The following is a 12,631-nucleotide window of genomic DNA, read 5'->3' on the forward strand; positions in this document are numbered from 1 at the left end:
TCTACTCTCTTGTTACTCTGCAAACAATAACATCCCACTTAATTCCGCAGCTAAAGTACATCCACATTAAAACTTTTTTGTGATTGTTCTTGTGTTTACAGAGATAAACACCAAAATTACAGGATGACTGTGGAGCCAAGCAATTCCCTTTCACATACCTTAAGCAACTCTATCACCCCAATCATGTATTTATTACCTAGTAGCAGTTGTCTGTTTCTCTATTTTGCCCTCAACAATTTGATTCAGTTTGCAATTTAGCTTTGATGAATAATCTCCACCGAACAGGAACGCCTTCACAAAATATTGATTTGTGGTTTAAATCTGATCAGAGTTGTGGTTGTACATCTTCCGTAATGGATGCGCATTTATTGTTTAAAGGAACTCCACAGAGCATATGAAGTAATATTGAAAGATGGATTTTTTTTTTTTTTTTTTTTTTTTTTTTATATATATTGGGCAGTTCATATCCCCAAATGAAGCTTTTATGCCTAACTGGGTTTGGAGCAGTAAACAGGCAGTCTTTACTTAGATTCCCATGTGAAGGTTGAAAGGACAGTGGTCCATTTCATGGGCCTATAAAATCCATATTCAGTAATTGAAATTAGTCAGTAATATGAATGTCTGATGAATACATATTAAGTAATTACCGTCTACATGCCAAAGTCTTATTCACTGACCTGTATACCTTTGTGCATTCAGCGATATATCTGTCTTCTGACATTACCAGTTCTTCAAAGAAACATGTTTATGAACAGAAACTCATGTGCAGGACGTAAATGAACCTGACATGTCACTGATTAAAACAAGACTATAATATCTTGTCTGAAATTACATCAGATTAAAAATGAAATAGGTATCCAATCAAAAAATTAGATTAAAACTAATCTACATTTTTGTCATAAGACTAAGGCTAAATTAAAATCAGCTGCCAAAATTAAAACTGCTCTAGAGCCATTGATTTTCAGATGATTCTTAAGGTAGTAGAATATGAACTAAAGTGCAGAGATTGTCTGATTATCTGCCTTTTTTCCTTTCTCCCCACTTTGCACCTCAATCTAGGTCTTAGAATCACTGCTCATGCTTAGAGGAGATTTGATCTCTTTTCTTTGCCTGAGCTCACAGACAGACACACCTTCAGTCACCTCTAAAGCTGTTTCACTTGTCATATGTGTTGTTTGTGCTGGTATCTGGTACATTTACGTAATTTCATTAATGTGATGAACACATAATCTCTTAACATTCAAATGTGCAGAGGAGCACTCAAGTACGCACAAACACACCTACATAAATATTATCCCCTTCTTTATTTGACTTCCTACTTAAGATTATTGATTTTGTCACTTAGATTTTATTTTACTCATATGAATACACACACACACACACACACACCACACTCAAAGACTTGATAGAGCTCAGCTAAGTGGCAGAGTACAGTAGCCATAAAAGCAGCTGCCTCCTTTTTGCTTAATGAGAATGAATGAACACTCACCAAATCATCACCAGATGCTGTTCTGTATACCTCGTTTTCACTGCTTGCATTTGCACAGGGCTCTCTTTGACAAGCGCATACAAACCCACTTTCCCACACGCAGTCTCGTGCTTTCACTCACCTGCACACCAGCAGCCTGGGCAACACTCTGAACAAATGGTTTGTTTGCTACTGCTGAAGCCTCAGCCTCTAAACCCTTTATGATCAGAACAGGTAATTTGATCCATACAAACCTAACTCTCTACAGTGACAGCCGTGATCTCAGTAATTTGAATAAGCAGTAACACCGATTCTAGGTGGTGGCAGAGGTGCCGTCAGTGATGATTGAAAGCACTGACTGGCAGATTAATCTCTGCCTTGCACTGCTCTCTTTTCCCATTGAGAGAAGGCATAGTTTATAATGCATTAAGCAATACTTGAATTGCGCTTTTAACCTGTGTACCATGTTTGACCTCATGTACTCATAAGTGGCTGTTACACATACGTGGGTACACCCTGTTCTCTGTAACCTCATATTTTTTCATTTTCGTTTTTTTCCCTCAGGTATTTAAAATTTACTTAGGTATTGTGATAAATAGTGAATCCCAGTGCTTGCCAGCTTTTCAATTGCCAACCCACTGTGTTCGCTCATTTTCCTTTAGTGCAGGGTATGGCTCTGACATGACGTGTCACCTACCGCAGTCTTTTGATTTTTTATTTTTTTTTCAAACAGCTAAGTGAATTAAATCTGCTGCAGTTTTAAAACATGCCCTCGGGCCAGGTTTCACTTCAGTGGTACTAAATGACTTTGTCTTTTGTACTTGTGAATGACTGCAGGTGCATGTGCTTGCACGCAGGCGTGCGTGGCTTTATGTGTATGTGTATTTTGCTTTTACCTCGTTTTTGTCCATTGTGTCAACACAATCCCAGCGTTTATGAGATTACCAGAGTCCATTTGTGTTCCGGCGGGAGCCATCTTGGCTCGGAGGAGGCCTCCACTGGGAACCATCTGGGCTCCACTCAAAGCAGTTTCCACTCCGCCTCCTCTGTCCTCTCCACATTGTGACCAAAGCTGTTTATTTTAAAGGAGGGGGAACTCTGTGAAATTTGTGTGTGTGTATGTGTTTGTAGAAATTCTGAAATTTTGTCAGATCAAGCTCTTGAACTTTAGTGGTTACCATTTCATAAATGAAGATAAGAATTATAATAATTCAGTCATTTTTTCAATGAGTAATCATTAATCTAAATCAGACCTTAATATTTCCAAAATAATCCCATATAATCAGAAAATTTGTAATGTAACAAACACAGTACAAAAATATAACACAAACACAAGTCAATAATAAAACAACTTAAAGGTACAATAGGAATCACCAAGAAAGAAAATATGGTGAAATGTTCTCATTATTGGCAATGACCCTGTTACTGTCACTGTCACCGGATAAATGAGCTGTGATCAGTTCCCTCTTCAGATCTTTAGTGTTAAGTGTGACATATTGTACCCACACTAGTATTATTCTGCAAATCTGCCATGGATTTAAAACCTCTCCAAGCTTTTTCTTGTTCTGTTGGTGGAAAACTGGGCCTCTGGTCCTGTTTTATAAATTAATTTTTCTTTCTTAATTTTACATTTGACCTTCTATTAGCCTCTTTCATCTTTTCTCCACTGCCCGAAGAAATGCCAATTTCTTTTTATTTAATAATTCTTTTATGGTCTTAGCCAAACAAGGTTTATAACTTAGATTTTCTTTTTACTTAAATCTGGGTATCACACTGTCCCTATGAAGATAAATGTGACATTAAATCTGCTGTTACATTTAACTGTTTATCAACAAATTGGTCATGCTCAACTAATACATTTACTAAAATTTGTAGTAAAAGTTCTGTTTTTTTTTTTTTTTTAACATTTGGAGTCATTACAAGTCATTCATTAGTATTTATCACCTGAAACTTTGTACTCACCATTTGGTAATTGGCACTTTCACTAAGGGCACACACCTTGCATTGTGTATAGCTTTATTGTTGGTGTATGAATAGTGTGTGTGATTGTAGCCTGTTGGCTTCGCTGCTATTTGTCCATAGGGCCATATAATGTTGTATGTATTCTAATATATTATTGACATTCCTCAGTAGGCCTGTTTTTAATGATTTAAAGCTGTGTGGAGTAATCCCACCCTTTGGTTATAGTACTGTTGTCAGTAGCTGGCTAATTTTCTTTCCATTGGCAGTATGTGGTAAATTAAGTTTTGCCTGCAAGTATTCTGGAAAAGAACACAGAATAATTTGTTCAATTATGATCAAAAGACTGCAAGACCATATGTGTGTTGTCAGTAATTGAACTTCACTCAGCGTATGTTTACCCCCGTTACCTCCCGTCTCTCTCGCCATTTCTAGTATACATCAAAAGCATGATTCGTCTGACCTGTCCCGCTGTGTCATTTCTACATTGTCATTGTTACATTCAGGACATTTATGTAGTATCTACCAAATACTTTTCTCAAGTAAATTGGACACAGGGAAAGGGATAGAGATAGAATATCCTTGACCTCAAGGTATGATTTTGTGTTCTTACCGAAATCTATGTGGAAGGATTTGTGGTGCTTCTTAGCTTTTAAAGAAGGATTGTATTTCATTAGTATGGAAGCAAGCAATGAAACTGTACATTTTTAGTGTTGCTAAGTAAAGGACCGATCAGACAAAATGAATAGCCGGAGGGATTCCACTCATTCTGCACAAGCAACTAGAGTGCCCTTTATAACTTCCCCATTGTTTTTGTGATGATAATCAGCAGCTTTTGGAGGATCTACTGTGAACACTGCAATATTCTCTTTTTTAAATTGAGAACTCGTGGAATGAATTCTAGTCTGGAATTGGATCTGGGCATCATTTCTCTTTACAGAGGGCCAGGACTGCAGCAGGGTAGATCATTTCTAGTTGAGGAGTTTTTTTTTTTTTTTTTTTTTTAGTTGAAATTTTCTTAGCAAGAAATGCTGGTTTTAGGCATCAGTCCTGTTTTTGTTTTTGTTTTGCATTTGCTGCCTCAGTGGTAGTTGGTAACAGTTAAGCTGGTTCTAGCCATTCTAGCCTTTTTCCAGCACTCGCCCACTTCCCCATTTGACATTTGGGTGCTCCAAGGACCAGTGCTGCTCTAATAGCCTAGTTATGTAACTGCCTCTGCACTTAGAGACAGAGAGATAAAATAGGGTAAGTATCTGAGATAGCAGGAAAGGAAGAGGGAAGGAGAATAAGAGCAAGCAAATTATATGGCAGTAGATGAGGTGTGAGTGAATTTACATTGTATCATGATCAGGACCTGGGAAAGTAGATCCAGTGCTCTTGCTTTTTTTTGTCTACAGTGCCTTTTTTGTTAGACTAGTACAGTCAAAATTATATGGCAGCCATGTTTGTGCATGATAAAATTTAACTAGAGTTGCATTTTGTTGTTGCAGTGATATAGTACTGTAACAAGTACTGTATGCCTTTTAGCTTTTTTGGAGGTTACAGATGGTTTGATCCAAATGCTCAATCTAGAATGTGAAACTTATATGCATGTCACTACTCTACACACGTCAATTTTTAGTTTAATATTCAAATATTTATTTTAGCTGAGAACAGAGCAAAGCAGTTTACAAACTAATTCCCCTCAGATTTCCCTTGTGGCTGCAGGGCTAAGCAGACCAAGTCTTAATCACTTGACTTCTCCGTATCTCTTCAGCACACCTGCCCTCTCACTTTCTTGCTGACTGAGGCTTTAGAGTAGGAAAAAATCGATTGATTCTTTCCCTGGTCGTCCATCACTTATGAAACAAAATGTAATGAATAGATAATTAGCCTGAATAGGCAGAACTTGGTCCATCATGGGCAATGTTGTGAGATCTTTCCTACTTTGTCAGCAGGGTTTGCTATTTCAGTGACTTAAAGAAATTACGACTTGGGTATCACTAATTGCAAATGATTTACATTACAAACAAGCTTATACTGTTTGTGCAGATGTGTGCCATGGTGACCAAGACCAGAGGCCAGTGGGAAATCCAGAACAGCAGAATGAAACAGGAGCTTTCTGTGTGCCACTTAATTATTAGAGAATAACATAAACTGAGGCTCTTTTTGTTCTCACCTTCCTCCCCCTACCCTTGTTCATCTGTTCAGGTGGAGGTTGAAGTGGAGAGCATGGACAAAGCAGGGAACTTCATTGGCTGGCTGCACATTGAGGGTGTGAATCTGTCGGTGGCGCTGGTTGAAAACGCTCTGTCCAAGGTCCACTTTACAGCAGAGCGCAGCGCTTACTACAAAACTCTGATCTCTGCAGAGGAGGCATGCCGACAGCGGAAAGAAAAGGTAGGTCCCATTTAGATACTACACGAACTGCATACATTAATAATCCTACTGAACTGTACATCCTGTTGAACTACCAACTTTTAAAACCAGGCACATGACTACACCCATAACTGACATAAACCTGAATGTTTAAAGAAGCACCTACAATCATTTTAATGGCCTTCATATTCATACCATATTTCCCTTTGTTAATTTCTGCAGGATGTTTGAGATATATTTGTGCAGGAGGTGTCATCCATCATAGGCCATGTTTGTTTTTCACTTTATAGGAAAAAAGTCTTTTCTGTCACAGCAACTATTTTGCATAAACCTGAAAATGACCTTTCTTAGTTCGCTGGCAATGGGCAATATCTTGTTGGCTGCACGACAGTCTAGCTCTTCCTCCTTCAACATCAGTACTTGTTCATTAGCAGTTCATTAGCAGAGGATCCTTCAGAGCTGAGGGGCAAAAACATAAAAGCTGCTTGTTCTAGCAAAAAACAAACACATTCATCCAATCCCCCCCTCCTCCAACCAGCCTGATGGAAGGGTGATCATGACCTTTGGCTTCCATTAATCCAAAAATTAGCATTTTTTTATCACACCAGGAAGTGTGACTATAAAAAATATGAAGGTAAAGGAGGACACATCAGTATATCTAGCATGACACCCATTTAGTGATGAAAAAGAATGCTAAGTCATTGGTATTCAATAAAAATTTGATGAAGACACTGAATAATGTGCCATCAGTACCTCTAGTTAAAACTAGTCTATTGTAAAAATTCTCCTTCTGGGGTTGAGAATAGCCACATATTCGCCATCGTCGTTGAAGCTTTCTTTTCTCAGTGGGAGTTCTTTGATGGATGGAGGCCTCTCACACTGATCCTGATCTCGCCCTGCATTTTCATTATGGCTCCACAAGCCACCCCTGCCAGATGCATGAAGTGCCCAGCCAGCTGTCATCTTTCTCTTCATCTCTCTAACCAATTTCTTTTTCACCACTCTCTTTCCTGTGCATTCTCTCTCATCCACTTTCTACTGCCTATTTAGTTTCTTTAGGAGACACAAATGCCCTTTCTCCCCATATACGTGTGATGTATTGCTCAGGCTGAGAAAGGGCTGTATTTTTTTCTTCCTGTCTGCTGAATCTTCTGCGTTTCTTTTATAGTCGGTGTGTTTCTACTCTTTTTTTAATTTTTTTTTTTTTTTTTTGCTCTGTCTGTGCTTTCCTTCTGAGTGGTGAGTGAGAGAAAGGTAAAGATCTTCAATGGTAAACATTTGTCTGCATTTGCAAAAGGAAAAAATCTTGCCAGCGATGTGAGCACACCGTCCCTGCCATGTTACATTTAAATGCAGCAAAAAGTCACAATCCTGACACCTCTGATGACAGTTTCACTATCGCTCTCTAAACCTCTCCAGTGTTGAGACAGATTGACTTTCACCACAAGGTTCTGACTTGAGCTAACCTGAGTACGGACAGGGCCAAGAGGAAAGACGGCAGAATGGGGCCTGACGCAACCAGACAGACCGTGATTATGTTTGATGTTAGTTTGCCACAGGCATCAGTGCACAGATCAACCACAGCTTGGTTTGTGTGTGTAGTGCAGTGTGTGATTTAGTGCGTCGGCAGTAAGGTGTATGTGAATGCATGCTACACAACTTGAAGGCAGATGAGGTGGGACTTGGTGTTGTAATTAGTCCATAGAGACCATCTTGAAAAAAGCTTTGCTTTTTTTCAGTTTTTGTCTTTTGAAGTTCTGGCTGGTCTTTGTCTGTGTGTAGGTTGAGGCTAGGCAGGGCAGATTGCATCTCTACCCATCTCCCTCCTGCTCTTCCTCTCTTCTCATTGCCCTCTCTTTATTGTCCCTATGGCTGTGGATATGGAAGACCTCAGTGGTACTGCTGTGTCAGGCGTCCCTAGAAGAAAACAAGGTTGTTGTAATGAAATGGACTTGGAGGGTGTGTGTACACAACACACCCTCTGGCAACACACACACACTCATTAAAGAAACTTTGCGTTGGTGGTCCAGCAGGGACCCAGGACAACGAGGGGGATTGAGGCTTGCTGCAGTAGCATCCTGAACCAAAACTGCTTAGTTCGAGTGACTTAAGTGAATGAGTTTTTGCTACAATGAGACCAATGGGACACAGTGATTGTGTTCTAAATGAAGCTTTCCAAAGGGTTTGAAGAAGACCCTTTTCTAGAGCTCAGCATATTTTGATCTTGCATATCAGCAACTCTTGGAACAATATTTGGAACAGTCCTTACAGCAAACCCAATTCTCCACACATGCTGAAGGCTTACGTTGCAGGCCTGCACACATTCCTAATTCTTTTGCCTATTACATTTGTTTATGGCTAAGCTATCGTTTACATAGACCTCTCTAACGTGTGTCCTGCTCTTCAGTAGTAACATTTACATGATTAGACAGCTACAAGATATACTTGTGAAGTGTATGAACCAATTTCATGTTGTTTTAACATGGACTTGATTGTTGCCAAGCAGTGCTCATGCCCTCTTCCTAAATCTCTTGCCTAATTTTGCAAAGCCTTCTTGTGTATATTTGGAATCTCAGAGGGGTAGATAAACTAATTCTTGCTTACCAGGCATCTCTGTAAACAAGACATGTTGCAAAGACACTACATTTTGTCACTGTAATATGAGAAGGCTCACTGCAGCTATTCATATGATGTTCCAGTGTTCCCACGCTGCAGCTGAGAGAAATACGTTTGACAAGATAGCAGCAGCAGCTTGACTCACAGTGGATTGAGAGCAGAAATTTTAGCTGTAGAGGCGCTGGCTTTCAAGGAGATTTCTCAGTGATTGGACACATGTTGTGCCTCGTTGGGCTTTTTTAAAATTCGGAAACTATATAAGTATTAAGCCATATGAATATTTGGAAAAAAAGCAACCTAATAGCTATAAAGCAGCAGAGGAAAAACATGCTTGTAATTAGAGTGCCCTAATTATGAAAAGGTAAATCAACAACGGCCCTCTATAATAAACAGAGCGTGCTTTCCATTGAGCAGGGTGTTTTTTTGCAGTAATTACCCAACCTTGAAGGAGAGTAACACACTGATGGGTCATGCAGTGGTCGAGAGCAAGATGGAAAAGGGAGCAAGTGGAGAACAGAAGAGAATGTGACAACCCCAGTTAAAGATATTTCATGTCATGGGAGCCTTCTCCTTTCATCACTGCCCGCCCCTTGCCTTCGATTCTGCTCAGCCCTCTTCACAGGCCTCTGTCTCTCATTTAATCTTTTTAGTGTTCTCACATCCCTATGGTTCCCCCTGTTCACTTGTTTCCCTTCTGTTTTTCTGTCCTCCTTCAGCTAATCATCTTTGAATGCCTCCCTTTTCACCAGATTATGTCTTCTTCAATGACCTAAGTCATGCCCTTGTTTCCTTTAGCTTCTTACAGTTTTGGGGTTATGCAAGATGGTTCCTTTTAAGGCCTGAACTGTGGTCACAGTGAATGAGGCCGCTGCATCACATGTACCCTTTATGAGAGGAAAAATTCCTTGGAAGCATAAACCCAGGCTCCGGTGCTGCCATTCCTTATCCTTCACCCATCCATCAACACCACTCGTCCAAGCTTTTGAAGAAGCATAAATTTGACATTGGACTCAGTGATGAGTGGTGGAGCCTGATTAAAATACCTAATGTGGTATTTATTTATTTTTTTGCAAATCCATTTGACTTAACTGTCACTGTGCAGCATGCATTATTAACACATGGCTCAGACCAAACAGTTCTGTACTGCAAAGCTAATCACAGCACTTGGATTTGCATTGTAAGCATGTCTGATTTTATCAGAAAGTTGCAATTTCTGCCCTTTTATTTCACTTTAGTTGCCTCTGGCTCACTCTCTAAGGGTCAACTGACTTGCCTTGCAAGGCAAACATCTCAGCTCACCCCCATCCCACTTGCTTTTTATTTGTGATTTCTTTCTGTTTTCAAAGAGTGTGCAAAAAGCAACATCTCCCTGTCCTCCCATCTAAGCCATGTCTTCACAGCAGTCAGCAAATCACACACCTGGCTTAACAGGAACATGCTGTGGATGAATTGAGATAATTGGGCTTTTAGTGAAGCAAATAAGCTTGGAGGAAGTTTAGGTCTATTGGATTGGTTGCACTCTGAAGGGTTAGCTATAGTTAGCATTCTGTCCAATTCCAATATTAGCATTTCTATGAATATTTTCTTTTAGGGTGACAGTTTTTTTTTTTTCTTCCCTTCCCGTACTTCTTGGCCTCTTACAGTGAACTGACTTGTGGCAGTCACCAGGCATTATCATGGAAAAAACTCTGGATTAATACTAAAGTGGCTCATCACTGAAGGCTTAAAGTGAAATACCAAAATGGGACATTGTGTTGCTCAGTCTCATCAAATCATTGCCTCTTTATGTTAGATATCTTTTAGCCAAATCTGTTTGCTGCTCTTGCAAATCTTCTCCTCTCAACTTCAGCCGTTTTGCTGTTAGTCACTGGCTGTCTTCAAACCATGAGATTGAAATCATTATAATTATTATTTCTCACACAAATTGGAGACATCAGGCATGATGGGACAAACATGATGATTGTAACTGTTTAACTATACCAGTGAAAGCTGTCAATTTTTTTGCCGTCTTGTAATTTAACAAATAGAGAATATATGATGTTAAGACAGGACCAGCCATGACATGTCCAATTACATAGTTATATTCAGGTAATGGCTGGGCTAGATACCTGTCAGAGGAAACACAAATGAAGTCTGGCACAACTGTTTCTCATCCCTGGATGAAAATGAAATGCCCCAGGTGTGTTTGAAAAGACTGAGGAAAAAGTTATTTGTTAGGGGCAAAATGCTAATTTCTTAGCTCACCCATCACAGAAAAGTCCAGCCCAGCTCCTTGCTGCATCACTTTTTATGGTCTTAGAATCTTGGTAACTCCTTTGTTAATTTTCAAAATTGAGACTGTATGGTCGATGGGTACATGAAACCAACTTTCCTTTATAATGTGTCAGGTAACGCCAGAGAGGTTTCTCGATTAAAAGTTGTACCAGTAGAAAACTTTTTGCTTCTTTGAATTCTTGGCTTCTTCATGTGCACTCTTCCCTGTAAGGCTGGAGTTGGATAATGAGATAACAGAAGCATTACCTGATCTAGTAGAATATCTTTGCACCTTTGGTTGTATTGTCAGTATCACAAACATGCACAGCTTGTTTGCATTTGCCCCCTAGCTTTTTGAATGGATGGTCATTGAGCAAGAAATAAAGACACTTTACCTGGTCTGGTCCCTTGATCTTAATCTAATCAACCTGTTCTGTTGGCATCAGTTTTGAGGTTTTCTTTTTACTTTTTTTTGGTCTGTCCATGTTATCATTTTGTAATAATATAAGAAAACTATTACCAATATCTAAGTAATAAGTTTTTATTAATCAGTGTAGGTGTAATTAAGAATCTGAAAAAGCTACCCAGTACCAAACAGTGCTGTATGACACAGCATAGCCTAACATCTTCCAGATCAGAGGCTCTGGGGACCCTCTGTCATGCTGGAAATCATCAACACGTTCAGTGAGAGAACATTTGGCCCCATTGCCTGTATGTCAATACACAAGCAAGATGAAGGTTGCAAGGTTTGTTGGCAAGTGTGAGAGGACAGCGGGATCACAGCAAGGGGACATTATTGCCTGCAGGGTGGCCACAATGGGAGAGATGACCTGTGTGAGACCTCACATCTCTAGAAAGGATGGAGAAAAGACTGTGCTCTGTTACTGTAGATACCACATATTTGCAGGCTTCAGGCTACCTGCATTATGTCTTTGCATTCTCATGTGCACAATGTGTGCAGATGTTTGTACAAGTGTGCGACTGCGTGTCATCCTTTGTGTTTGTTTACTTGGCTGTTTGTTTGCCTGTGTGAGAGTTTACTCCTGCCTTCACCACACAAAGGGAAAGAGCTGATGGAGGCTTTTTCGTATGGCTAAAAGATTACATAACATAATTCTTAGTTCACTGTGTACACATCCGTACACACATAAACTTGGTTGCAGATGGAGGGAGGCACCACACATGCACACACCATACTCTCACTGTCTCTTTCTAGCTTACTCAAACACACTTTGAGCATGTGCAGGCCAACAGCACAGACACAGGAATACACATGCACACAGTCTCTGGGGATACCCGCCCTCCCCTCTCCACCGTAGACAGCACTCTGGACCCTCAGTGCCCTGAGGCAGAGAGACAGGAAGACAGGGAGAGAGATCAGTGGACCCAGTGATGTGTGTGTTATTTACACCCCAACCCACTGTTTCTCTCTCTCTGTCTTCATCCTCCTCTTCGCCAGTTCCAAGCTGCAAATTCAGCAGTCTGTAAGCTCACCTTGCAGTTGTGTGAATACACATGCAAACATTCTTTCGATCTTTATCTGCTTGGTTCTCCATCTGGCACATGGGCTGTGCATTTGTGCACATGGTGGTCACCTGCAAAATGACTCATGTAAACTTGTTTTGATGAGCAACTAAAAACTGTAAGACACGCTCAATGAGGCGTGTCCGTCACAGCACTCCCACCTTCTGTGCGCTGTATTATACATTTACATGAGTTGACAGATTACACGCTGACTTTGAAAATGTCATCAGGAAAATGCATCCAGCCGCAAGGACATCAGGACAATCTTGGGAAACACACACACTCTCAGATGAAATATTGCACATGATGAAGCATATAAGCACGAAGTAGGCCTTTTTATTTAATAGAACACTTTTGCTGTGTGTATTTGTGCTGCTTTGCCATTACTGCTATGTGCATGTGGTCCTTTCTGGCCATCATTTTGTTTATTTCCTTTAACTTGAATTTGTTTGC

The 12,631-nt window shown here is 40.1% G+C and overlaps 1 protein-coding gene across 1 annotated transcript in view; it reads left to right on the forward strand.

Annotated features, from left to right (window-relative positions):
- Window positions 1–12,631, forward strand: part of snd1 (staphylococcal nuclease and tudor domain containing 1) — a 145,817-nt gene that overhangs the window by 85,358 nt on the left and 47,828 nt on the right. The window contains exon 17 of the mRNA XM_026326508.2: window positions 5,618–5,806. Within this exon, the coding sequence (XP_026182293.1) occupies window positions 5,618–5,806 (189 nt within the window). The remainder of the gene's footprint in view (window positions 1–5,617; window positions 5,807–12,631) is intronic.

The sequence above is a fragment of the Mastacembelus armatus genome, chromosome 23 (genome assembly GCF_900324485.2).
Source record: "Mastacembelus armatus chromosome 23, fMasArm1.2, whole genome shotgun sequence".
NCBI lineage: Eukaryota > Metazoa > Chordata > Actinopteri > Synbranchiformes > Mastacembelidae > Mastacembelus > Mastacembelus armatus.